Source organism: Spea bombifrons, chromosome 13 (genome assembly GCF_027358695.1).
Source record: "Spea bombifrons isolate aSpeBom1 chromosome 13, aSpeBom1.2.pri, whole genome shotgun sequence".
NCBI lineage: Eukaryota > Metazoa > Chordata > Amphibia > Anura > Pelobatidae > Spea > Spea bombifrons.
Window position 1 is genome coordinate 26291481 of NC_071099.1, and position 26725 is coordinate 26318205.

The following is a 26725-nucleotide window of genomic DNA, read 5'->3' on the forward strand; positions in this document are numbered from 1 at the left end:
ATTTCGGCGTGAGAAGGCAGATGTAGTGCAGTCGGCATAGCAACTAAAGGTCACGTCCCTGCTGATTGTTCTTGTAACTGTATATTATACAAAACCATCACAGTTCTGCTTTCCAGTAAAGGAAGCGGCATTTATCCCGCAGACTGGGGTATCGGACCATGCAGGAGCGGGGTCTGAGCCCCAACGCATTCTCCCTTCGCAGCTGGGTTCAGAATCAAACCCAAAAGCGTCCAGCCACGCTGGTCAGGCAGGCACACAGCCAGCGGAGCCAAGCGGACTACACTTTTTTTTTTTTTTTTAAATCAAATTGATGCAAAAAAAAAAGTCCCTTTAACTTGTACAGATTACTGTAACGATGAAAAAGTTTATGCTTTCCCCCCTCCTAGGCATCTACACGGTTAACCCAATTCACTTGCATGATGCATTTCCTGGGGCCGATCAGGTTCTAGGTTCGTCTCCTAAACCCTGTTTTTGGTAGCGTTTACACGAATAGCTCTGTGTGAGAATCAGAGGCTCGCACCCCCGGTATTCTTCGCGAGTCGAAGCGCTGTGACCCCGCTCCCTTCTCTGCAATGCATAGAATGAGCTGCGCCTTGCCGGGCAGCGCGAGGTCAGAGATAATCAGGGGGTGGGGGTTGCATTATCGCATACGAAAGCTGCGCATGCACCTGTATGTGCTTTAGGTCACTGGAAATGAAGGGACCCCTCATTTAACGAAACCCCGTCGTCCAAAGGGGATCTCATTGCTGCACAATCAGCAATACAAAGAGAAAGAATGTTAAGTCACGATAACTTCTCGCCTTCCACGGAGAAAAGAAGGACATGAAAGGTCACTTTAGCCTCAGAAACGACCCCAACGCGCCGCAGTGTCGGCTCTGGCCCGACCTGCCTAGTGCAGGGACTCCTCCGGGGCTACAAGGCACTTGAGTGCAGAGGACGGGAGATCAGAGTTCCTTATTGCTTTACGAGAGATGCCGGCCACCCCGACCCATCTTCCCCCTTGTGTCTGTAAGGAGAAGGCTTGATGCCCCCCATTGGTGACCCTTCGGGGGGGGGGGGGGGCAATCAATGCATTCCTAACATTGCTGGAGCTCAGTGGATTTAACCGAAAAGCTCCGGCTGAATTAGGACAAAAGGGGGCGTTTAAAAGGCACAGAAATATTTGGAATACCAGCACAGGAGCGTGTGTTAATGTAATATGTCACGGACAACACGGATCGGAACATACAAGTCACACGTAATTCACCCTGGTCCCGAATGACTTTACAAAAGGAGTCGCTATCAGCTATGAACTCAAACACCAAGCGGGGCAAAAGCTGGGAAGCCCTAATCAAAGATTATATATATAATCTATCATTTTAACAGGAATTCTTTAATGCAAGCTTGCCGACTATTCGATCGCTAGCACGAAGACACTGAATAAAATGCAACCAGGTTTAATTACAGCTAAGAGGGGAAAAAAAATAAAATAAAAAATATATATATACATTTCACGCTGTATACCGGGTAAAGTTCAGAAAACGATATAAATGGAATCCCACAAATACTCTGTTACAATGTATCGCTAAACCCAGACAGATGCCAGGTGGGCAACCAAACTGCCCATCTTCCAGTATTTAAGGCTTAAACAGTAAGTTTTGTTTAATAAACAGTAAACCTGAACATATGTTGTTAGCTGCCTTACATTTCTATACGAGCCCCAAAACTAAAGGGGGGCTGAACACCTCGAGGCGTAACATCGTTCAGCGTCAGGATAAGCAGCCGTCGCAAAAGAAAATAAAAAAAGAAGTCTTTAAACAGTAACACTTAAATCATTGTTATGATCCGTCACGAAGTGAGATGAAGCAAGGAATGTTAATTAAAAAATTATTAATACGCATCTCGGTTAGCATCCAACTCAAAAAGGTAAATACGTGTTTTCATGAACAGATTACACGCTTCCTCGCGGAATCCAAAAGTGATGAGATGAAGGTTGGTTATAACGAGACCCCTGGAAATATACCTGTGGGGACGTTGGGTATTAACGCTGAGCCCCCTTATGTTGTAGGCGCAGTATAGGGAGGTCTCCGATGAGGTTTTTGGGGTGCAGGTCCCACGCTTCTATTAGAGCTTTCACAAATGCTTCATATTGAAGAAGCCAACACTGGTGGGGGACTCCTTGACGGTGACCGTGATGAGGTTGGCGGTGACATCCGTGACAAAGACGTGCTCCAGTAAGCTGCGGGCTGGTTTCCAGTCCTGGGTAGCCTGGAGGGACATGTCCTGGCTGGAGAGAGAGGAGTCATGGTCTGAATCCAGACTGCTGTCGTCCCCCGTGCTTAACTCCGCTAATTCCCTGTGTCCTTCCGCCTGCGGCGCTTTCTCCACAGCAGGGACCCGACCCGGGGACCCGGAGGCAGCTGATCTCACCGCGCCCACACCGCCCGACTTCCGAGTAACTTTATCTGCTTTGCAGCCGGCGGCCGCACCTACAGAAGGAGGGCTGCTGCTTTTCGCGGGGTGATGCCCTGAAGGGGTCCCACCAAAGTTTGTCGGACTCTGCGTGCCCTGAGCTTTGTTTGGCGCGGTCGCCGTCTGGCCAGCACTCTCTCTCCCGGCCGGTCCGCCGCTCGGCACAGACAGGCTTCCTGCGTTCGAACGAGTCTGTTCCTCCTGGTCTTGGACTTTGGGATTTTTTGCAGCAGTCGGGCCGGTCTCAGTTTCCGGCCTTGCTTTGGAGGTGTTCTTTGGGTCTGGACAGCTCCTTTTGGCACCGAAAGGGAAGCTGACGGGTTTCCTGCCGGGCTGCGAGCTGCTTTGGGTTATACGGTTCATGTAATGGACGATGGAGCTTTGCCAACTCAGGCTCCGGGGAGAGCTTCCATTCGGCTGACTGGGAGAGTTCTTTGCAATGCTGGAGAGGAGCTCCGCAGAGAGGCCACCCGGTCGGTTGTTGCTGGAAACCGGGGCGTCTTTGGAGAGCGATTTGGGAGCAGTTTGGGTGCTATTTCCTTGCTGTTTGCCGGCGGCACCTTTGGGCCCTGGTTTCAAACCTTTGGCCCTCCTGGGTGCCTTCTGCTCAGGGGGCAGTGGTTTCCGTCCTCTTTTCTTGCGCACTTGTTCCTTTAGCTCAGGCCTGGCCACCACGGCTTGTGCCTTCTTCTGGGGTACCGGGTGTGAATCCCTGGGCCGCGGACCGCGCTGCGTTTCCGCATCGCTGTCATCATCCGATGACGAGGAGGACGAAGACGACGATGACGATGAAGAGGAGGAGGAGGAAGAAGAGCTGCTAGACTTCGCCTTTGGAGGAACCTCTGACTCCTTTAAATACAAAAGAGGGAAGGAATCAGAAAGCGATATTCACCTCAATGTAAGTTTACTACAAAATTATACTCCATATCTCTAGCTACAGTAGTCATTTACGACATTAACCCCGTCTGCGCTGGATTTCTGATCCATTTCACACACACTTAGTGTAAGAACCCGGGCCCTATGCCTACCCCACGCATGCAACGTATTAACCTCCATGACTTCTCGCTTAGTCACGTAACCGGCACCGTGTAACAGGAAATAATTCACAGCTCTGCACGCAGAGACTTCTATAACGACTCCGACGAGACCAGCACTTAGCAGAGGGGGCCCTAAATACGGAGCATCTGATGGGCTCTGCGCCCATCTCTAAGACTCTCCTCCTGGACAGAACCCGGCTAACGTTTCCTTAATTCACAAACCGCTCCAGGAATTATCAACCACACAGCATTTATACATCGGCTTCTGTTAGAGGACGTCAGCGAGAAGCCACCAAACTACCAGCAATTCGGCACAAGTCGGGGCCGCTGCACGCTCACCGAAAGCAAAGCCGCAGCTTAACTTAAATCCAAAGTGACATTTTAATGAAGGAAACGACAACGGTCAGCTTACCACATTTTTGCGTGGTCTCCCGCGCGGCCTTTTGCCTCTCTTCCGGTTCCTGAGCTCCTTCTCCTGTTCCCTGTCAATTTAGAGACACACGATTGGTCAGACCACGTCCCGAGTCCCAGCTCATATATCAAGCATCGCCGGCACTTAGAACGAGCGCAGAAGTCTTTAAATCGTCTCCCAGATAGATTGGCGGAACGTCGCGCAGCTATAGGTTCTCTCACACAACGGGATGATCACGTTATATTTAGCAACACTATCAAGATTGTAAGCTCTTTGGACCACACTGTTATGTGATGCACTACTTGTTATGCCCGGTCTACCCCCTTGTACAGGGCTGTGGAATATGCCTGCGCTATATTACCCAATTAGTAGTAAAAACATGGAACGCTGGTCCAGGCCATATCACGGTGGTTCTTACCTCTTCTGGAAAGCCAACAGAAGCCTTGGATCCAAAATATTCTCTTCCGGCTCCCAGCTGTTGTGCCTGGAAGGAGCAGAAGCCAGAAAACCTGAAACGCTGATTAGAAGACAACCACCTGCTGCCAATAAGTCAAAATCCCCAATTATGGACGAACGGCTGAGGATAATGTGAGCAGCAACTCAACATCTGAAATATATAGCCCCCCGCCCCCCCGATTCCGACAGTCTTTCTCCCCATGGACAAGAGGAACGCGGCTTCTAATAGCGGATGCTTTTAAGGGGCTTTGGGATCAGCGGGAAGATCCTTATGGAGACACCGAGCATCATCCCTTCATCTCTCCGCAGACGTGATAAATATATGCCACAAAATACCCCCCGGGGGGTATTAGAAGATTACATGGGGCATTTATTTATTTGATAAACACCAAACGAAGCACGTGTACAAACTCCGGGTGACAAGACGGGAAACAAAGTAACAGAGTTAAAAAAAAAAAAAAAACAATGAAAACAAAACAAAAAGGGAACATGAAAGAAGAAAGCTTTACAGACGGGTGATTGGGACGGGTCGTGGCAAATGTTTTGGGGTGAGGTGATGCTTACAGTGGAGGGGTTAGGGGGTATCTGGGTCAACAAATACATAGCACATGATGACAAGTGTTAATGCAGAAGCCTGGCTGAGGGTTCTGGGGGTAGGGGCAGGGGGGGTGACAGGTGTAGACAGGGGTAACAGTGAAAGGTGGCAGATGGGTGGTTGGGGTAAATTTGGGTGTAGGGGGAATGTGGCCAGTACTGATGAGGTGGAGTGTAGTTACTGGTGAGATGGGGATGTGAATGGGGCGTAAGAGGGTTAAAGAAGCACTTGTTTACACAGAGGGGGTATCTCGGAGCACACAGGGTTAATGACAGGTCCCACCCAGCAACATGTGACTGAGACAAAAGGCGTCCGGGTCCCGGGACTCACTTGGAGGACCAACCTCTCCACTTGACCAGGTACTCGGCGGTGCCCTGCGGGTGAGAGACAGCGGGTCACCACACTGTTAGCGGGGGTGGAGCGGCCCTAGTAACGGCTCAAGGATCGGGCTCTTTACCTTACGGAGGCGCTTGCTCAAGATACACTCTGCGGCGAAGACCTGCTCCCCGACCGCGCTCAGCTCCTCCATGGCTCCCGCGGGTAGGCGGGCAGACGGCTGGGCGCTTTCCGGGTCACCTCGTCCACCACACGAGTCTCCCAACACAAAGCCAAAGCGGGAGCGAGCTACGGGCGCGCCCCGCTCACAACACGCCCCTCAAACAGCGAGGCAGCCAATGGGAAGCGAAATAATGGGCGGTGCTTCCGGGGTGGATAGCGTTTGCCTGAAGTAGGCTGGGCAGAGAAGTTGCTGTTTACTTAACGCCGCCAGTGTTCTAGAAAACAGGCGTGTCTTAACCCTATTCACACCTATTGTGCAAGGGTGGGGCGTGGCTGCAGCTAACGCTCGGGCTATAAAGCGGCTGCGTGCGGCACGTAAGGTGCGTAGTAACAACAACAACAACAACCAAACAACACAACAACAACCCTAATTATAGTAAAATAATAATAAATGAATACAATAATAATGGAAATAAAAAATATTAATAATGAAAAAATACTAATAATACTTATTCTAACAATAGTAATAATTATTAATAATAATACATAATAATGAAAAAAATAAAATAAAGATTATTAGGACTGAGTATGTATGGAGCTGGAGCATTGTTATTATTAATAATAGCGCTTCTTACAGTCCCTGCATTCAAAGGGTCCGAAAGAACTAGAACTGACAGACTAAGACCAACGGATATATTCGGCAAAGAGGGTCCTGATCACAAGCTCAGCCCCTGCCTTAGTTTATGAAATCCCCTGGAACGTGTTCTAAATACGCGATATAGTCTCACCCATATCACACTTACAGAAATAACTGAATAAAAAACGAGCTCAGAAAGGATCCAGCCATCGCCTATCCTGCTCAATGGCCTTGTTATAAGTGGCATTGCATGGAATTCCGAATATTGTGTTGAAGGGTGTGAGAGCCAACCGTGATGGGCTATGAACCAAACCATATACACAAGGTCCCTACGGGCATCCTGACAAAGACATGCGAAGAACCCAGCAATGCCCGGCTTTCCCAGGTCTTCACGCACATTGTATCAAATACTTTGGATTTAGAAGAAACAGACAGAAAGAAAAACAATATTTATATATATTCTTTATTCTTTATTTATACGGCAGCTGTTAACATTGCATCAGATCCATCCATCCAATCACAATGTAATTATACCGCTATTTACTTCCGGGGGCCACGGGTCCCATGCCAGTTTGCCCACTTTTTTCGTTGATCCGGACAACTTGCCGATTCATTCAGGGCATTCCGAATATCACCTATGACCTCATTATGTTTCTTGATGTGTAAAGGTGCTGTTCCACCTACTCTGCTTTTAATTACATGCCGCCCAACCATTTTCCAGAAATAATTCCTTAATCATGTCAAATTTAGCTTCGTTCCTAAAAAATACTTCATTGTCATGTGACACAAACGCAGGCACTGATAGGTCTTTGATGTGTTGGGGGTTTGTCTGATTAACCCTTAAGAGGAAAGAATAAAGTGTCGGCTGGTGTATTGAATGGTTTGTCTCAGTGGGACGGCAGCGTTAGTCTCTGTTCCAGGCCACCGTCACGTCCAGAAGAAAGTGGGAATATCCTTTGGGATTTTAGTCTTTCTCTTGCAGGGTAATGGTACTGAGCGATTTCTTGGCTCTGTTGGACAATAAAAACGGTAAATATTTAATGTTAAATTCCTGAGACCCCTTTTTCCTCCCCTGATCCCCTCTTTTGTAGGAGTTCAGAATGTTTGCTGGGTATGAGGGTATCAGAGGGTTCTATTGCCCTAAAAGTAACAACGTGTTTATAAACAACAGAAAATATGTTAATAAATAGTGTAAATAAAGTACATTTTCTAGTAAATGACTTAATGAATGATATAAACAGCTTATGACTCACAAAAGTCAAATAACAAATCTTGGTAATCCCCCCTTATCCCCCCAAAACAAAGCTTGTCCCTCTTTACCACCAAAGGCAGACGAATTCACTTCATGGGGAGGAATAATAGCTTTCTTGGAGGGGATTGGAAGGGTTGGAATTTTGGGTGAACTGTTTCTCACCTTTTTCTCCGTTTGTGTCTCTCGACTAATATACTAATTTCCACGATGATGAAGACGAGCAGGAGAACACCCAGCACAGCCGCCAGCGCGATGGTCGCATAATACAGCGACTCTGCGGCAAATACATCTAAACAAAGAAAACCCAACGCGATCAGCGTATAATGCCAGCATGACGGACGTCTGTATTTATCAATAATCAGGATTTATTACCGAGGTGTCTATTTGTTTTAAAGCCTCCTACAGGAAAGCTCATGTATTCAGGAGCTCTTCTTTTTGTGCGGACAGCTATATTCATGGGGCATGTTTAGCCCCTATTATATCAGAGAGGAAACATGGATAAGTGGAAGAGCCTCCCAGCAGAAGTGGTAGAGGGTAATACAGTGAGGGTATTAAACACGCATGGGATAGGAATGCGGCTCCTGAATCTAAGACGAGACCAACGACTGATTAAGATCTAAGTCTCTGCATCATGGGTAGACTAGATGGGCCGAATGGGTCTTATCAGCCATTAAATCCTTGCGTTAGTGAAGAAGGTATGGTGTGGCTAGTAAGAACGGGAGCAAGGCTAGTATGTTTCCCCAGAGACTGCATGTCATCAACTATCACAAGAAAATGTTCCATATTGTGATACAATTGCTATATGCGTGTAGTTTTACGCGTCAGCCACTAGAGGGAGCACAGTGTGTGCGAGCAGTGTGACGGTGAGCACCTGCGCCCATCTTTAAGGGGTATTAGATTTAGCTGTAAGGGCATGATTAACTTCATAAAGCGTTTGCCAACGGAATTTACATTTTAAAGGTTAGAATAAACTTTTATGGCACAGTTTTTTCTGACTATGACATCATTTTTTTCTTGGTACGTTGTTATCATTGCCACTATTGTCTATATCATTTCCTACCGTCCTCTGTCTGGATCAGCATATTCCGTGTCACGTCTAGTGATCCATCGTGGGGCTCTGGTCTGATGCCCAGAAGCTCACACATCAGGGCGTACACATGGACACTCTCAAAGGGCTCCACGATGAGACCTTGCTGGAAGGAAGGACCCACGGCACGGAAGATGGTTTGCATGTCCAAGGCTTCGTTATCAAAGCCATGCTCTCCGTTATTAAACTGGAACTTAGCGAGCTGGAAGAAAATAACGTTAAAAGCCGTCAATTCGATATTCTCCATTGGCGTAGCTAATGTTTCGGTTCGTTTTAGTCTGTCGGTTCTAGTTCTGTCGGACCCTTTGAATGTAGGGACTGTAAGAAGCGCTGCGGTCTGGTCATGTTAATAAATGCTAGTGAAGTGACCCCTGACGATTCCCATCATCACGTCTCCCGTGTTTTTTCATGGTGGGTCCTAACTCTATACGGGGTAGTTATGATTCCTGCTCAGGAACTTACCCCATGAATGACATACCCCGGGTCTCCATACAGCACTAACGGAGTGATCCTCTCGTGTTTTGAGTAGTGTAATCTTGATGGAACCTCCTCCTTCTTGTAGACATGCAGTTTGGGATGGGCGTCCTTCAAGGCTTGATACACCTGCTCCAGTTTCCCTTCCTTGGGCACCAGAAGTCCTGTAGGTCCGTAATCCACCAAGTGGAACTGAAGGTCAGAAAAGGAGAAGTTTGCAATATTTCGGAGAAGAATCTCTTCAGGGCCCTTCTTCACTGTAGCCATCCCATGATCTGCTATGATGATTATATTGAGTGTGGATTCTAGGCCGTAATCCGCTACGCGACTCCGTATGTACCCGACCATGCGGTCTACTTGGCTGACCATGTCCTTGCGTTCTTGAGAATCAGGCCCATATTTGTGTCCTGTGCTGTCCGGTTCCCCGAAATACAGAGCCACGAAATCCAGATCCTGCTCTGTGAACCAGCCCATCACGGTCTCTACGTTTTCCTTCCACTCTGTCTCATTGCCGTACTTGTGAGTTCTGTCTTCCACTTTCTTCACGTTCACCTGCTCTCCACCGTAGGTGGCGTTGCCTCCAGGGAAGAAAAGAGAACCTACTTTAAGTCCCTGTTTGAGAAGAATAAAAAGTTAGGGGTGGTAGATATGTGGCATAGCCTCTCAACAGAAGTGGTAGATGTTAATACAGTAAGGCAATTTCAACATGCATGGGATATGGCTTCAGAATCTAAGATGAGACCAACGATTGAGTAACATTTAACTCTTTATGTTCAGTGAAGTCTTGTTATACCTGTCTCTGAGCTGTAATCCAGATAGGAAGGCTCCCATTATCCCACCACATGGAGATGCCCTGTGTGGGGAGGTAGGTCTGCTTCTCTCCACTGGTGCTGTTAAAGTACATATTGTGGATGACACCGTGATTCTCAATGTACCTCCCTGTAACAAACAAAGGACATTAAAAGAACAGAGCTTTGAGATTTAGAACGCTAAGCCTCCAGAACCAGAAGAGAGGTTGCCTTCAAACCTCTAGACTCTTTGACTCAGGTAAAGGTGAGCTTGAAAGGATGATTGACATTACACGGGAGTAACTTATTTACCATAAAAAGCAGATGCAGCCATATGGATTAGAAGTTTGGGAGAACCAGCTTCTACCAAGGAGGTTTAGTATCCAGTAATGTCTATAGGTGGGACGCTCCCCTAGGCCTAACCTAGAACTGAGCCCCCAGTATCCTCCAGACTCGCTGTCCAAGACCTAGGCTCAAACCACACTATGCTCATTGCTGTATAGTAAGACGTTGCTTCCGAAAGCTTTCACAAATGGACCTCTGTTGGTTAGATTGTCTCCAGTCGTTCGCTACAATGTTGCAATGTGTGGATGACTTACGATAGGATTAGGCTACATGTACCTGGGTCCATTAAACGGTCTGTCAATCAGATCGTATGTATGACTATCCGAGCCAGGGCTGAGGGGGATGCCGGTCTCGGCCCCGAATATGTTATGGATCCAAAACATTAAAGCGGGGGCGCATTTCGAAAGGCTCGGCTACAGCTCGCCTCTCTCTGCATCTCACGATTAAGCCCAGTTTATGGTTTGATCTGAGATCTGATAATGGCCATTTTTTTAAACGATGAGTGGTTTCTTGTTAATAAATCCCCTTAACACCGTTAACGTGTGACTTCCGTGTGCCGGCATAATCCAGCGTCTCGGTGAATTAAGCAAGGGATAACTTTCAAAAGGCTGACCTGGCAATTCTTATTATTAAGGCTGCTGCACCTTTATTATTACAGCTCGGATCTCGGATCATTTCGCCCCGAGTGTTTTTGGTTCTCTTGATGCAAAAAAAAGGGGGTTTCCAGGCAACTCTCACCTCCCCCTTAAATTCGTGCCCGCTGCGTCTCTCCACATCATCATATTAAATTGTTATGCGGCTGTCCTCCCCCTGCACGGAGGCTTATTATTTTAGCAGTGTGAATAAGAAGCAGGGAGGAGTAAAAGTGTAACACAGTATATCCCGGGAAGAATGGAATCGGAGAGCCCCATACGCCAACCTTGATGTTAGCGGGTCAATCAAAACAACTGGGCCAGTAATTGGGCTTTTTTTTAAGAAATAAAACCGCTATATCAGTAAATTGAATTTTAACTCATGGGTAGGCAGCCTCATCTGTGTAGCAAAGAGCAGCTCTCAATCCCAAGAACCGTTATATATTCTAATATATCCCCCAGACTGGATCCTTTCATTCTCTCACAGTCATTATATGTCCGTCTGTAAGGATAACTTCAATTTCCGTGTTAACTGCTGGAAACCCTGACATAGTGAGAACCACAGAGTTAACCGTTTGTATTGTGAGGCTTTTAACCAGTACTCACCAGTAAGCAAAGTGAAGTGGCAGGGACTGGTAATGGTAATGAACGCTGGTTTCATGTATTGGGCCTTCACTCCATCTCTGGCCATCTTGTCCATGTTAGGAGTATCCACATCCCTGTCGTAATCCCAGCGGAAGCCATCGAAGGAGATGAGCAGGAGTTTGTGGTGGGCTTTGCTGTGGCCTTGAATCGGAACTGGGACCCCCAGAGCCAAGAGGGCGGCGAAGATCACACACAGAGCTAAGATCTTCATGGCTGCTGGGGCCGAGTGAAGGTTCTGAAGAAGATATTAAGGTTCATATACTCAGAATATCCGGGAACAAAGTTTACCCTGATATCTTATCTACGGGCATCTTTACAATAAGCTGGAACTCAATGTATCAAACAGCAACTCCCAGGTCTCTGTTTTTTTGAATACGGGACAAGGAGGCACATGATTTGGAGTATACAGAGGGAGGGATGTACTAAAGTGAGATGAGTAGGAGAGCTTTCACTCCACGGAGTCCACGGTCAGAACGATACTCTGGAGCCAGTTTATGACACTAAGAGTCTTTCCTACGTACAAGCCAGGCTGAATTTAAAGGGACAACTAGCGTATAACCCAGTTGGTGGTCCACTTGGCGTAGACCGACATAGAAGCTGCAGTTTCATTGCCCTATATATATATATATATATATATACACAGTATATAATGTTGTATATTGGCCACTTCAGTTCTTCTGTATCCCATAAGGGATCTCGTCCTTAACATACACAGTAGGTAGGTCTTGTATTGCAATCATATTGGCTAAAAAGCCCCCCCAAAAAGTACAACTAGATTTATTAAATTTACTCAATGTAATATTATTTTAAGAATTAAGCCTGAACGGAATATAATTGCGTCAGTTCTGGATTGTCCTTTATGGTCTCCGTCCCTGATTTGCCGCCCCTTGTTGGACCCCTAGGTACTGATCTGGCATTGTATGGCGCACACAAGCCCCAGCCGTGTTTTCAGAAGGTCACATTGCTCCATATTCTTGTATCTTTTGTGATATGATATCAGGTTGTTGGTCCTTATCTGGCCTTTCGTTGGCCTTGATCAGAGACAGCAGTCCTGGCCTGTTTACAGCTCGGTCGATGATATCATCCCGCAGCATCTTCTGGCTCGGTTTAATGTTTTATCCGGCTTATGCTGGCCGGAGGTTGCGTCTCTGGCTGTGAGAACAATATGAAGTAGCATTACCTCCGCTATACCCAGTGTCACAGATCCGCTCTCTGCTCAGGTGAATTATATTATTATATCTATGCATCGGTGCGATCAGAGACAGAGATCTATCTGATTTGTCCTTCTATACTGTCAGCAACTGGGGTACAGAGCCGACCTCCCCCCAATTCCTTGTGTACCCACCAGAATTCGATGCAAAACAGACAAGGAATCGTTCAGCTGCTCAAAGAGGTCAAAATCTAAAACGTCAGAGGCTTAGATGTAATGAAAGGAAGTTTTACAGAGAGGGTGGTAGATAAGTGGAACAGCCTGCCAGCAAAAGTGGTAGAGGCTAATAGTGAGGGGATTTAAACATGTATGGGGTAGGCATATGGCTCCTGAATCTGAGATGAGACCAAAGACTGATTAAGGTCTGAGTCTTTGCAGCAGGAGAAACGGGCGACGAGACGGGGGCCGGATGGGGCCGATCTGCCATCAAATTCTATTCTCTGACTGGTGGAGACCTAAGCCACCCAGTGGCAGAGTGGAGGAACATAGGGGAGAATGATGCCCACCTTCAGCTTTACTACAATCTGCTGACCTTTGACCTATTATAACTCTAGAGGGGGGTCTAGAGGGGGGTGAGCTGAGCATGATGTCATTGAGTGCATCCTGAATAATCTGAGGAAAGGGGGAAACTGGTTCTCCTTTCCTCCCGATGAGCTGGGCTGAGCTATGCGTTTGGCTCAAGCCCTCATCGGCACGACCAGCTCTAAATTGATAAATTTTTGGCTAAAAAAATTGGATAAAGAACCATCAATTGTAACGAAATCCATTTAACATGAAACATCACAGTACAATTTGTGTTTTAAAGACTGCTTATATATGTTTTAGACACCCCAGCAAAGTGGTATCTGGGTGCTAATCCTTTAAATCGGTGAAGCTGAACAGCTCCCGCAAGGCAGATTAATCCAGATTCGGCGTTTCAATTTCTACTAATGTTTAACGACCCATTGGGACCCGTCCAACGAAGCCACTTAGCTGTCCTGGTAAGACCTTAGAATTTCCAAACCATCCATCTCCTTCAAATCAGACCATGGAGAACCCAGGCCATTATGTGCCTGAGCACTTCAATTTCTTATTAAATCTGATAATGGCTTACATCTCTTGTAAAATAAAATTTACGCCTTCCAGCGGCTGAAATTTTCCTGTAACTCTGCACAAATTTAGTGTCGCCGGCGTCTGAAGTCTCGTGGAATGGATGGAAGCAAAAAAAATGCCGTCTTCGCCCTGCGAACGTTCTTTAAAGGAACAGTAACCATAGGCAAGTGGGAATTGTGCCATGATCCTTATCTTCTAGGATGCTACGCCATTCAAAGGGTTAAAAAAACCCATAATTTTACCATTCCTGCATCTTTTAGTAATGCGCATGCGTACAAGTTTGACCATATCTATTTTAGAGGTGGACATGGAAACAGGGATGTCCAGCCTGATGGTTTGAGGGACTTTTAAGGACTTCTGTTGGAAATAATGCAGGGATTGAGATTCTACAATTTGACTAAATAATAGCCGCTTCCAAGGCGATAACTCTTCCTGTTGCAGTGCATTATGGGGAATCGATAAATATGGATCTCAGGCCTCTCCCTTGGTGCGATGATTAAGGGTATCTCCATCAGCAGTGCACCGACCGGCCGCGCTGTCCTGGATTTCCTTGCCTGTCCCCTGGATTGATCTGTTCAGGAGATCATCCGTCTCTTATTTCTTTGTAATGGCATTCTGGGATCAATAAAGCTATTTGAAATTGACCAGAACCTGTCTTTGTCCACCCATCTCCTCCTCTCACTACCTGTAGCTCTCCATCAAGTGGACATTTACATATGACTACCCAGTTACAACGTAACAAAGAGCCTCGGTTCACATTACCGAGCCCCCAAGGCGCTCGAGATACAATATGAAACGTCAAGCTACCTGGCCGGGCTTCCAAAGCGAAGTTCTAACCCTTCTTCTGCTTCCCGTTTCCCCTTCCAGCTAATAAACACGATAGAGTAATATATTAGAAACCAGAAAGAACAATAACCAAGAGGAAAACAATGAGGTCATCATGCTAAATATGTTCTAAGAGCAAGGGATGTGAACATGGAAACGTGTTATTCATCATCGTGTAAAGCGGCCGGTCTTTCTCTAAGTAGGTCAACGTCAAGTCACCAAGGTTCCTGCGTTATGTAACACCTTAGCGACTAACGTAAAGCTTTTTTTTTTCTTCTTAATGAGACGTGTTCTCTTTAAATGCTACCTTGGACCTTTAGGTTTACCTTGGTTATCAGCGAAGCACTTTTCATACTATACTGTGACTTTGAACTTTTGCATCTGAGACAGATTCCTTGGAGACTCTTGCTGTACAAACGATTCCCTATGAGCTCACGCGCTTATCTGTGTGATATGACATCAGCGAGTTTGCAGAAATTTCACGCAAACATCTTAGGAAATCGAATTAAAGGACACGTGTCGATGGCATATATCTGCAGGCATCTAATGGGGCCCTGCATTAAAGGATTTTGGGGTTCTCTAGCATATAGAATGAAAGGAATCGCGATACATAGGGGTGGAAATGCAACGCGCATGATCAAAAGTAAGTGACCACGGGCCAAACAGATGTCTTTGTACCACCTCCAGTTGAGCTTTGGCTAGATGTATCCCAGCCCAAGTTGAGCGCAGACATGGAAGCCACCATAATTCAATTAGGAATTATTTGTGAGAGTTTCCCTTTAATTCTTCGCCCATGCGCCAGGAATGGCGTTAATTAATATGTGCGGTTGGAGGCGGTTAACTACGCAAAAGCCACCAGCTCTGTTTGCGACTCTGCTCGCTTCCAAAGCTCTTGCAAAATTGTATCTCTTTTGCTTTCATTCCCGGAGACTTTGATATAAAAAAAATAAAAAAATGTATTCCAATAAAGCCAGGCTGTTTTTTTTCTTAATTACATCGCCATATGATTCTGCAGAGAAAATAAATGAGATAAATTTAGACTTATGAAGAATAGTGCCAGGGGTGAGGAGGGTACAGGATCGTCTGTCCTAGATTTGCATATTAATTCCGCGCTCTCTGGGAGAGCTTGATGAAAGCAGGGTTCTCATAAACAAACTATCCTTCTTCTGGCATCCATAGCGTCTGTAGAGTCCCAACCACTGCGCGGCCATGTTTAACGGAGAACCTTTCAACACAAAGGGTTAACTTTTATCAAGTACCCCAGGGGCTAATCTAAGTCCCTCTTCCGTGACATCGGAGGCATGGGACTTCACACCCCCTCCAATATCCGGGACACTGAATACTCACATGTCACGTTGGCAGTAATATGATCTGACGGAACATTTTGTTCATGGAAACCCAGTGTCTGCCTCTTTATTGATTGATTTTTGGTTCAGACATTGTTCATTCCCAGCTGCCCACAGTCTCCGATGATTCGGGTTGTTGGGACTGTCCAGGCGTAGTCATGACAGTTGACACTAGCAGTTGACCTGATTTTGGTCTCTTGCTGGGCTCCAAACGAATATGATGAGACTTCTCAACTTCAGATCTTGCTACAATGTTTATAAAACGATTGGGGCTTTCAACTTGGCCATCACCCAGCTGCTGTCCGCTACAGAAGATTGTTAAAGTCCCTCAACATGGTGTTTAGACCCGTATTCATCATCGCCAGGGGACCACTTTAGAAACGCACTGGACAAACAATATGACTGAAACTTTGAAATTTAATACACCAAACTTTTTCCCCCCCTGTATATCATGCGCTGCACACTTTCTGTGAAATAATATTCTGTCCATCCTACTCCTAACAGCACCCTGACGATCATCTCAAACCTCACCGAGGAACATGGGTGGGAATGCTTCTTCATTAATCTGGCATGGTTGCGTGCAAGGAGATCCACATTGTGTAGAATACTTCAGATAAACCTAGTATGGCTTATGCATCTAATCTAAACCATTACCCCTTGGACCATTCCGGGTCATTCGAGCCCTTGAGTCCGCTGCGTTGGTTCAGATCCATGCGTTCTTTGCATTTACAACCTCAACATTAAAACACAACATCTCACTTAAGAACTTCTTTAATCTACCAGTACTTTGTTCTCCTGAAGACCCCTCAAGATGACAGGAAGAAACGTTTCCATTTTCAGTATACGGTAATCTACGGACATCGGGAGATCCCTCACACTTTGCCTGTTTAAGCTTCTGGTTCTAACATTTTCCGACCGAAATCATGGCTCTTTATCCAGTCAGTCTTCTCCATCACCCTTCCTTTTCATTATTTTTTGCATCATTGTTGCTAACCTATTACATGTCGAGCAACGTGAATATTTTGATGCCCCCTTTTTATATATTTGATGAGATTCATTCTAAACTAAATTCAGAAGAGTTAAGAGATGATGAACAGGTTACTCTTCCCTTTTGTTACATTTTGGTCCAGTATACTATTTTTTTCCCGTGTTTTTATATATTGGATTGTTTGAGTCTTGTCTTGAAAGGCGTAAATCCCTTAGGTAAACACTTAGGGAAGATACAGAAATCAGGATGGTCCAAGAGAGTTAACAACTCAATTGACGCTTTCATCAGTGATTTATCAGCCGGGGGAATCCGTGATAAATGGATACGAGAAAAGTGTCAGGCCAAGAGAAAACACTAAAACACTTGATATTTTAAAGAAGTCCATGTATTTCATCGAGGCATTCGTGGGAATTGATAGTTAGAACCACACGCCGCCATTTACCAAAAGCAAAGACGTTTCTTCTTAAAGCCATTGCCAAGGAATCAAGAAGAACATTCTATAGATTTGTTTAATTTATGACATCACCAACTAGGGTCTGATCACTGGAAATAATGACGTTTCCAAAGGTCTAAATCTAAGTTTTATTTAGTGGCTTTGTGAGTTGGAACGGTGATCTCTGTAGCAGATATGGGTTCCATGTCCTAGGAGACATGAAGAGTGGTACTTTAGTGGACTCCATGAGAGATGTCCAATTAAATCATACCCAAAGACGATAAGGAAAGATAACACGGTGTGGCCGGATGTTTATGATGTCTTATTTCTTTCTACGATGGTGTGTCGGAGCTCTAATCCTGCAGGAACTTTCCATGGACTTCCTTGACACCCAAGTCTACTTATTCTCCACTTCAAAGTAAAATATCCCATCCCTGTTTAAAAATATGCAGACCCCTTTGCAAAAACATTTTTACAGAACTCAGCCAGCCCAAATCTCTCAATCTGTATCCGAGCCCATAAACTGCAGGGCATGATTTCTCTTAGCAAACACGCCATGACAGTGTATGATTGATAATACGCATTTCACGTATGCAAGTTGCCCATGAAACGTACTGTTTTCATACAACGCGGCCATCTGTGCTAACTTGTGATGTGGCTTGTTTCTCTAAAAATTGTTATTTTCTTTACAATCCATCATATTGTCACATTTTGATTTTGGAGTCCAGCAGAAAGGAACCAAACAAATGTATGCTTAAGTATTCAATCAGAGAAAGGTTGAGAGCTCAGGCTTGCGTGACCACCATATAAAATGCTAGCGCATGAACCAAGACAATATACAAAAGTGGCAACCGGAAGGTCTTCTCAGTCTTGGTCAGGGATAGCTGACCTTTGGACCTTTAGTTGTTTTGTTCTAGTATGTGATATAAGATCAAAGCATCTGTATAGTAAGACCGATTGCGCAACGGCCATGCTGGGTTTAGGTGGGCAGCACCTGCGTATCAACGAGATATTAAAGGGAAATGGGGGAGACCCTAACCAAAAGTTGGGACACAGAGTCAAACAAGAATTACAGGAAAAATTGGGGATCAAGGAGATAACTCAGGGCAAAAGATAATATAGCATTAGGGTTGAAGAGCGGTCTACATTTATTGGTCTTCAACGTGATCTTGTGAGGTTATTCCATGCAGATAGTTTACAAAGATTTTTATATCCGTTTGCAGGTTTTAGTGCATCTAATTCTACGGTCAGGATGGACGCCCACCCAGTTTAATCGCTGCCCGTCTTTGTGCACTAAATTGATATACTTCACGCTCCGAGCGAGTGGTGTCCTCACTGGAGCAGAAGCCCATGATATTGAGGGCTATGTGCTCCATGACTCATGCCGAGGATTTTATACGCTTATTTTAATTAGGTCATAAACATTTAATTCAAAGAGCTAATAATTTAAAAAGGTAATGATTAACAACCTTTATTTTTTATAGGCTAATAAACCTTACCACCAATATCAATCACTGATAAAACTTCACCCCGATGACCAACCTACTGCATCAAACACCATTTTCTCATCTATGGATAACAACTCAGATCACGTCTCCTGAGCATTGGGGGTCGCTCCAAAGCTATAGTTCAAAATGTATTGCTATTAGCCTATCTCAGTCCTTAATAAGGCATGAATTCACTCCTGCGTTATGTCTTATACATATTTTGGGGCATTATATAGTTTTTTTAATGAATGTCGCCTTCATCTTGTATGTATTCTTCTAGGCTGGTGCTATAGAATAGAAGACCACAACTTGCTATAAGTCCATGTTGTCCTCATCCTAGTGTTGTCTGCTGGGGAGAAGAATAATGACTCTTTAGTTGATATTTAGTAGAGTAAATCATAGTTTTCACCCCAAAAAATGTTCTTGTTATTCATACAGCTAGAGTCTATCTTTTCATGGAGGACTTGTCAGTATTGACTACCTAAAGATAGTATTCCTAATGCTGAAAAGGACCCAAAGTTGTTTTTCTTGACTTAAAGCTATAATACAAAGCCACAGATATACATCCCCAAGATTTGAAATGGTTACAGAAAAGTTAGATAAGTAAATGGCATCCAGCCAATGAGATATGAAAAATCTGCTCAGCGTTATCTAGAATGAGGACAAAATAATGGCGTGGAGCCCATCATGGAAGGGTATAAAGAAAAGATCAGATAGTGGCATGAAAGGATGAGCTCAATAGGAGGTATTGGAGAGATAAGTGCATGGGTAGGTCAGAGAGGAGAGATATGTGCTAAGACAGGGCATGATGGGAAGGTCAGATGGGATGTGATAGAAGATCCAAACGTACAAGGACAGGCGGAAAGGGCTGAGAAGTTGCAAATAATGGTGAAAGGAACTGGAAAAGTACAAGTGGATCATATAGGCGGCCATGAAAATGTAAATACACAAAAAAAGCTATGTAGTGGTGTTTACATTATAGCAGGGGCGTCCAGCCTGCGGCCCTCCAGCTGCTGCAAAACTACATCTCCCATCCTCCTCAGCCAGCCCCTTAGCTGAAAGAGCATTATGGGAGATGTAGTGCTGCAGCAGCTGGAGGGCCGCAGTTTGAGAACCCCTGCTCTATAACTACATGGATCTAGAATTGTACAGTAACTACCTGTTAATATCGCATACAAAGAAGAAACCAAGAGTAATATATCCCTTGTAACTGTACAGAGTGCGAGGGTTATGGGAGAAGTGATGATACCCCACTCTTTATATTTGTATGCCAAAGAAATTAATGTTTTTTAGTCTTTACCCAGTATCCGAAGGTCATATATATATATCTATATATATAGTATGATGCACAAACCAAAAAAGCAGAAATGATTGCATTTACCACAAGTGACAAGAGATGGCAGTAAAGTATCCAGAATATATCACAGCGTATCTTTCTTGTTCTAAATAATTTATGGAAAGAGTGCGAATACAAACTAATATCATTCCTAATATCATTGTTTAAGTTTCAAAGTTGTCATAAGTGTCAACCGGGTTCTCAAGAAGTCTTTAAATAAGATGAAACCTTCTAATGAAGAAATGCTCACATTGAGAGAAACGCAAGTCCCTGTTTAGGAGGGATGCATTATATTTTATTCATAGAGTGCCTGGTTCGGAAACCGGTATCATTGGACTTGGTAAGATCTCATGATCTCAATATCTTCAAGACACCACCAACTTCAATTATAACTCTGAAGCCTACTCCTTGGGTAAGAATATTAGCTGGTGAGTCGGGTATCTCCATGCCACTATGTCAAAATCCAATAGTACTCCATAGTTACCCCATACATGAGCCAAGAATACATTCAAAATGAAATTGATATGATCTGCATTTCAGGTGCAATTAATAGGAGCCTTTGGGATTCGAATAAATAGTAAAACATGCATCCACATTTTGTTTCAGGATGCTAAAGTTACCACCATGTTCTAACTATTTTTAGGAGTGTTATTCCATAACCAGAAGTCTCTTGTTGAGATTTTAATGCAGTTACTTTGTGGACCAACATTTATTTCTCCCCAAGGACCTTTCTCATCGAAAGTTAACTGTATTCAGAGACAATGTAACCAATTAACACAGTGTAAATGTATAATACGTGTCATACACCAAAATGACCACAAGGTGTCAGTGTGATCAGGGATACTATTACAAGGCAAATCAGATACAATGTAACAATGAAGCATATTTATTATGCAGTAAAAACAAAAAAACAGAATTATTGAAGATCCTAATATTTATAAGGGGATGTTTCAAAATGTCACAACTAACAAGTCTTAAACAAATCAAAACAGAATTTGTATGTATGAGAAAGCATCTGAATGCAGTTGTGTAGTTTCTTAACCCTGGTCCACATGGTAGATCCGGAAGAATGAATGGAGCACTAGTATTTTGGACATTGCCCTGGAAAGAATGGATAGTTTTCTAATGGATCAGGAGCTGCGCATCTCAAGCACCTACCTGCCACACCTGGACTATCACGATCGTATTTCTTTTGTTCAATGGAAAGAAAAGCCCTGATGAGCATGTGAAGGTTTCTACAAATGATCTAGAAGCCACATCTGTAAAACCGATATAGAAAAGGATGGTCACCTTCTGGTTTATCAGACTAAATGCACTGGACGTGTATATAAACACATCTTATTTTGGTGGAAACCCCAGTGATACATAATGAGGCATGGACATTATAGGCCCAGTCCTTCTGGAGCTCAGATGATTGGAGGAGCCTAAATAAGGCATGAAAAGGGTTTTTCTTTAACAAGATTCTGTAAACTCAACTTATGATGCACTGAAGATTGGGGGTGTTTCTCATTCATACCATGTCTCAGCTCTTACTAGGGTCAACCTGAGTCTTCTGAAATAATCAAGACTCAAGAGCTTAAGGTCAATGGCCCTCATTCCTTCCCTGATAGAACTAGGATATTTAGATACTATTCTCTGTTTGTCAGGGGAATTCACAGTCGAAGCCTACACACCTCACTTTTTAGGAGGCGGAAATTAGTTCCCTTCTAGATGGATAAGGTAATACTTTGAGAGCCTCTCTGAGGGTTTCTTCAGCTATTTGAAGATGTCCTCACTGATCCAGCTTCAATTTTCCCCAGATGGGACTCTGGGGCTTAGCTTCGAAATCTTTAGTAGATGATACATCATAGAATGCTTTCTGGAATATCCCCAGGAGAATGTACCTTATTACTTATAGAGACCAGAATAAAATATAAGCTCTTTTTCAGGGATGGAAGATACAATTCAGGTATATTAACCAGCAGAAGACGTTGCTAGTCAAGATAAACGTACTAATCCACTCTAGGTTTATGGAAACATAATGCATGTCACAGGTGAACAAACTGGTGGAAATGTCAACATGAGGTCATTAATATGCCTGTTCTAGGTAGGCACCGTCAGATGGAATCGGAGATTTGTAAACACATGATCATCACTAATTTTAAGATGACAAAACCAGAAGAGAACTCTGAAATGTACTTTTTAATTGATAAATAATCAGAAAATGCTGCTTTTAATATATATATATATATATATATATATATATATATATATATATATATATAAAGCCAAAATATTAAAAAAAAATGTATAAAAATAACACATTAATTATATTTAGGGTCGGAATAATTTCCTAGCTGTTTTTACATTATGGATACAACCTACTCTTCTTGAGGGACCATGAATCTTCTTGCCCTGACTTCTGCAGGTGATGAGGACATCGGTCTCTCTGCTGCCCTTGGGCGTTTTGATATTCCATATTTTTCAGTATCTGAATCTCTAGGTTACATCCAATATTGTCTGTACCCGTTCCTAGGTTATGTGATGTCCCATCTGTGACTAAGACAAGCACAGAACAGTAATATTTTCCTCCCAATTTGCTTTCATTATAAATGAGTGTTTTATCCAGATTAGCGTGATCAGCGCAGAAGCAAGAACGGATTATTGAATGCTTAGCATGCTACTAAGAAAGCTGCAAATGAAATCAGATTTTATAGTTCACATCACATGCTCCTGTATTTGGAAGTAAAGAGGCATTTTAATAGCAAATGTTAAACATGTGGCCAAAAATATACGTTTCTCTAGGTTCGGAAAGTAAAAAGATGGTTAACGTACAGCGGAAACGCCAAACTTAATTACTGAACTGGCGCTAATTCAACAGGGACATACACTATATGGACAAAAGTATTGGGACACACGTCTTCATTATTGAAATCAGGGTTTAGGCCCCCTTACTTCCTTACTTCGTATACCAAGACATTTTGGACAATGCTATGCTTGGGGAAAGGCCTTTTCTATTCCAGCATGACTGCGCTCAGTGCACAAAGCATGCTCCATAAAGACACGGTTGGATAAGTTTGGGGTGGAAGAACTTGACCGGCCGCACAGAGCCCTGACCTCAACCCCATCGAACACCTTGAACTGGAAAACTGAGACTACGAGCCGGGCGTCTCGTCCAACATCAGTGCCTGACCTCAAACATGCTCTACTCGATGAATGGGCAACAATTCCCACAGAAACTCTCCAAAGTCTTGTGGAAATCCATTCCAGAAGAGTGGAAACCGTTATAGCCGCAAAGGGGGACCAACTACATACTAATGTCTATGTATTTAGAATGTGATGTCATCAACCTCCCTGTTGGTGTAATGGTCAGGTGTCCCAATACTTTTGTCCCTATAGTGTAGGTGTTTCTTTATTATTATTATTGTTAGTTTTTTTGTATCTTTTATTTATGTAGCGCCAACAATTGACGCAGAACTTTTTACGATACATGTATTCATGGGGTATGACAAGACTAGAATTGACAGACTAAGACAAATTGATACATTAGGTGGAGAGGACTATTTAGATTTGTCTTGTAACACACACCTGCTGATGATGGACAACCTGCCGTCGGAATTAGTCTGTATATTTATTGGCTAACATTCACTGAAAAAGCCATTTATATCCCAGCCATTGGCTGCCATAACAAATCATTAAGACTGCTGACGATTGTGAAGGCGCAATGCACAAAGCTGGAACTGGACATGCGCAGACATCGGCGAGTAAGCATCAGGCGGTTCAGGGCCGTACGGGGCTTGTCCTCCCGGAGAACCTTCGCCAGCTCTTTGTTTCTTCATGGCGCCCACACCGGCCCCTCGCCTTTAAAAAGGATATTGATAGGCCCAGTGTCTAGCACAAGCAGGTATTATATCGATATAAGTGAAGGTTTCCGTACCCAGACAGAATTTCAGATTTGAAATAATATTTGAAATTATATTGCTCTGTTTCCTGTAAGCCGGGGGAAGCAATTTACCTTTGCACCCTACCTGCTGTGTTTATCAACAGCTTCCTGCCCAGAAAGAGCACTTAAGACAAAATACAAAAGGAAAATAGTTTTCCCGGCCGGCTGAAAGCCAGCGATGTAATTTCAAACATCTTAATTTCTTTCAAGGTGCGGGAACTTTCGCAGTCGTATTTGTGGAAGTAGCGAAATCCCTTTTTTCATATAAAATAAGCTTTAGTTATAGCCTCCTTTTTATGTGAAGACTTAGATTATAGACATGCAAGAAAACAATGATCTTAAACTTGGCAGGGGGTGTTCGGCAATCAGTACGCAGAGGTACGCTGTAACGCTCTACGAAAACGCCAACCAGGGATTCCGTAGTAACCAGCATAGAGGCATTTAAACAAAAAGGGCATTGTCTACTAAGGTGTGAAGCAAGGGTATTCGGGGCACTAGCTTGCTTATCACCATGCCCCTCGAAAGCTATTGGCCCCTGAAGAGCTTTTCATGAACTGAGGCTAGAGCCAAAAAGGACATGAATGTTTTGAGAGTTTGAAATTTTTAACATTTTTGGCAAAAACATAAGGTCCATAGTTTAGATATTTTTAGATATCTTCCAAAGGAGGCCTCCCATACCACTCCTTTCAATTGGGATGATATTTGGGGTGCAGAAGGCATGATTGAATGGACGTTTCAAACATTTTTTGTTTGTTGGCAAAAATGTTATTATTGGAATTAAAATGGATTTACATGTAAAAAGTGACAACAGGAGGAAGAATCCCAGGTATGTACAGTTATACACCCAATATGCTTGGAACCTAAAAAATGGGTAGTTTTCCATATAATATTATGTATTTTATCTTAATGATATGTTTTACATACAGAAAAATTAATAAATATATACGGTAAATATATATACACTTAATGGAATTATATATATAAAATATATATATATTATATATATTATATATATATAATGAATGAGGGGCCATCAGACACCGGCAGAGAGGAGCCGCTCTGCAGCAGGTATGGAAATTACCGGATAAATCCAGTCAGAGCGGCTCCTCTGCGCCCAGGCAGTAAGAGTGGGAGGGATTTAGGCCCCGCAGTGTGCTCTGATTGGCTGTTCTGTTTCCTCTTCTGTTCCTCGCCTCTCCTCCATTTCCTTTCCCGCCGTGTTACTCGGACTGCTGCTCAGGAGCTCCGGCCCTCAGCCTCCAGACAACGAGTCTTCAGGTGTAAAGGCTGATAGCGGCTCCAGGTCAGTTACGAGAAGTTTAAGCACCTCATATTATTTATTACACATTATATATTTTTTGCCAGTTGTCTTAATATAAACAGGACAGTCATGACCAGGAGTTTTGTGCCTTTTGCCAACAGCACCCTCCAACCTCACAACATGTTGGCACGCCATTGGCTACACGTTCTCAGCGCCTATTTTACAGAGAAGCCTGGTTTGGACGTCTTCTGACCAGACTTTACAACAGGTGGGACACGATGTGAAGCTTAATATGAACGAATGTAAAGGAATCTGCAACAAACTAAATCAAAAAATTCCTATTAATGTGGAAAAACAGGTGGAAAAAAAAAGGGGCCCTTTTTTTCTACAAGTGCTTTAGGGCCACAAGCTCTTTAATCTGGTCTTCAGTACAAATGATTCAATTAAACATTTTTAATTAAAGTACATTTGTAAAAATGATAAAGAAGTAAAGTATTAACAGTTATATATAACTATATATATATATATATATATATACAGGATGCACGCACATATGGTATATTAACCCAGGCACCTATGTGGTGCGAAGTTCCATTGACAGATGGATTTCTGAGCTCTGAGCCCGGGAAGGTGGCGCACCACAGGCCGTGTTCATAGCATGTCACGCAATGTCACATGATGTCACGGCTCTGTCCTGTGGGATGCATCTGGTTTGAATACATCAGCGAGGAGAATGATGGCTGCAGAACCGGGGGCTTCACAGCGTGATGCAAATTCATTCTCATTGAGCACATTCTCTCCCTGCTGCTGCGAGATATCTCAGCCCCGTGAAATCTCTTTTATGTTTCTAATGAAGAGATCTTCGGCGTTGTCCCCCCCTCCAGTGCGCAGGATCAGCTCAGAAATGCCGCACCAACAAAGCGCGTACGCAGAACGCCTCGTCGCCTCCATCTCAAGGTGTCCTACATATCGATGTGACTCTGACAATAGTACAGCCTGGCGTGGCCCTCCTACCATTTCTTAAACCTGTTCCTGGCAACATCTTATAACGTCTTCCTTAAACCTGTCTCTGAACGTACCCTGGAGCTCTGCCTGTACTGGAGACTGATGGTCAGTCCTCTGGGGCAATCTTTGAGCTTTCTACCCCATGTCCAGTTCCACCTACTTTCCACCATCCCCATTGGACCACGTCCTTTACCCAACACCTATGTGGAGTAGGAAAGAAAGGCTTTTGGTGGACTATACCTTCTAAACTTCCAGGTATGACCATTGACAGGGTAAAAAGTCACCTGCAAAGGGCCATCTTTGTCCATCAGATGTCCATCTTTGAGGGCACCTCGATCCCCGACTCAGACCAAAATGTCATTTAGTTAGGCTATCCTCTCTGTCGACTACTTCTCTTCACCGCCAGGCTCTGATTTTTTTTTTTCTTCGTTGTTTGAAGCTGCCAATTTGACCTTGGTAAAATTGATGCAAATCAAGCAAACTCTACAGAGAAAACTTTTTTTTTTTCATT

General features: G+C 44.0%; 2 protein-coding genes across 2 annotated transcripts; both read right to left on the minus strand.

Moving 5' to 3' along the window:
* Positions 1–1623: 1623 nt before the first annotated feature.
* On the minus strand, positions 1624–5554 carry CBX2 (chromobox 2). The gene is made up of 5 exons (XM_053452855.1): positions 5409–5554; positions 5282–5325; positions 4319–4384; positions 3901–3970; positions 1624–3300 (listed from the first exon to the last, which is right to left on the minus strand). The coding sequence occupies exons 1-5, from the start codon at positions 5478–5480 to the stop codon at positions 2113–2115; spliced, it is 1440 nt and encodes a 479-aa protein (XP_053308830.1). The 5' UTR covers positions 5481–5554; the 3' UTR covers positions 1624–2112.
* Positions 5555–7005: 1451 nt separating this feature from the next.
* On the minus strand, positions 7006–11527 carry ENPP7 (ectonucleotide pyrophosphatase/phosphodiesterase 7). The gene is made up of 6 exons (XM_053452856.1): positions 11271–11527; positions 9693–9838; positions 8888–9511; positions 8399–8627; positions 7501–7627; positions 7006–7096 (listed from the first exon to the last, which is right to left on the minus strand). Exons 1-6 carry the CDS (start codon positions 11518–11520, stop codon positions 7051–7053), a joined length of 1422 nt encoding a protein of 473 aa, XP_053308831.1. The 5' UTR covers positions 11521–11527; the 3' UTR covers positions 7006–7050.
* Between the last annotated feature and the right edge of the window lie 15198 nt (positions 11528–26725).

Bases quoted from the DNA above. Each gene is read 5' to 3' on its own strand.
- CBX2 (XM_053452855.1), bottom strand. From the start codon at position 5,480: ATGGAGGAGCTGAGCGCGGTCGGGGAGCAGGTCTTCGCCGCAGAGTGT. The intron at 4,385-5,281 runs GTGAGTCCCGGG...TGCTCCTTCCAG, and splicing joins TGGAGAGGTTGGTCCTCCAA to GCACAACAGCTGGGAGCCGG. The intron at 3,301-3,900 runs GTAAGCTGACCG...TTGTATTTAAAG, and splicing joins GGAGACCACGCAAAAATGTG to GAGTCAGAGGTTCCTCCAAA.
- ENPP7 (XM_053452856.1), bottom strand. From the start codon at position 11,520: ATGAAGATCTTAGCTCTGTGTGTGATCTTCGCCGCCCTCTTGGCTCTG. The intron at 9,512-9,692 runs GTATAACAAGAC...CTTCTCAAACAG, and splicing joins GGATTACAGCTCAGAGACAG to GGACTTAAAGTAGGTTCTCT. The intron at 7,628-8,398 runs GTAGGAAATGAT...TTCTTTGTTTAG, and splicing joins GCTGATCCAGACAGAGGACG to ATGTATTTGCCGCAGAGTCG.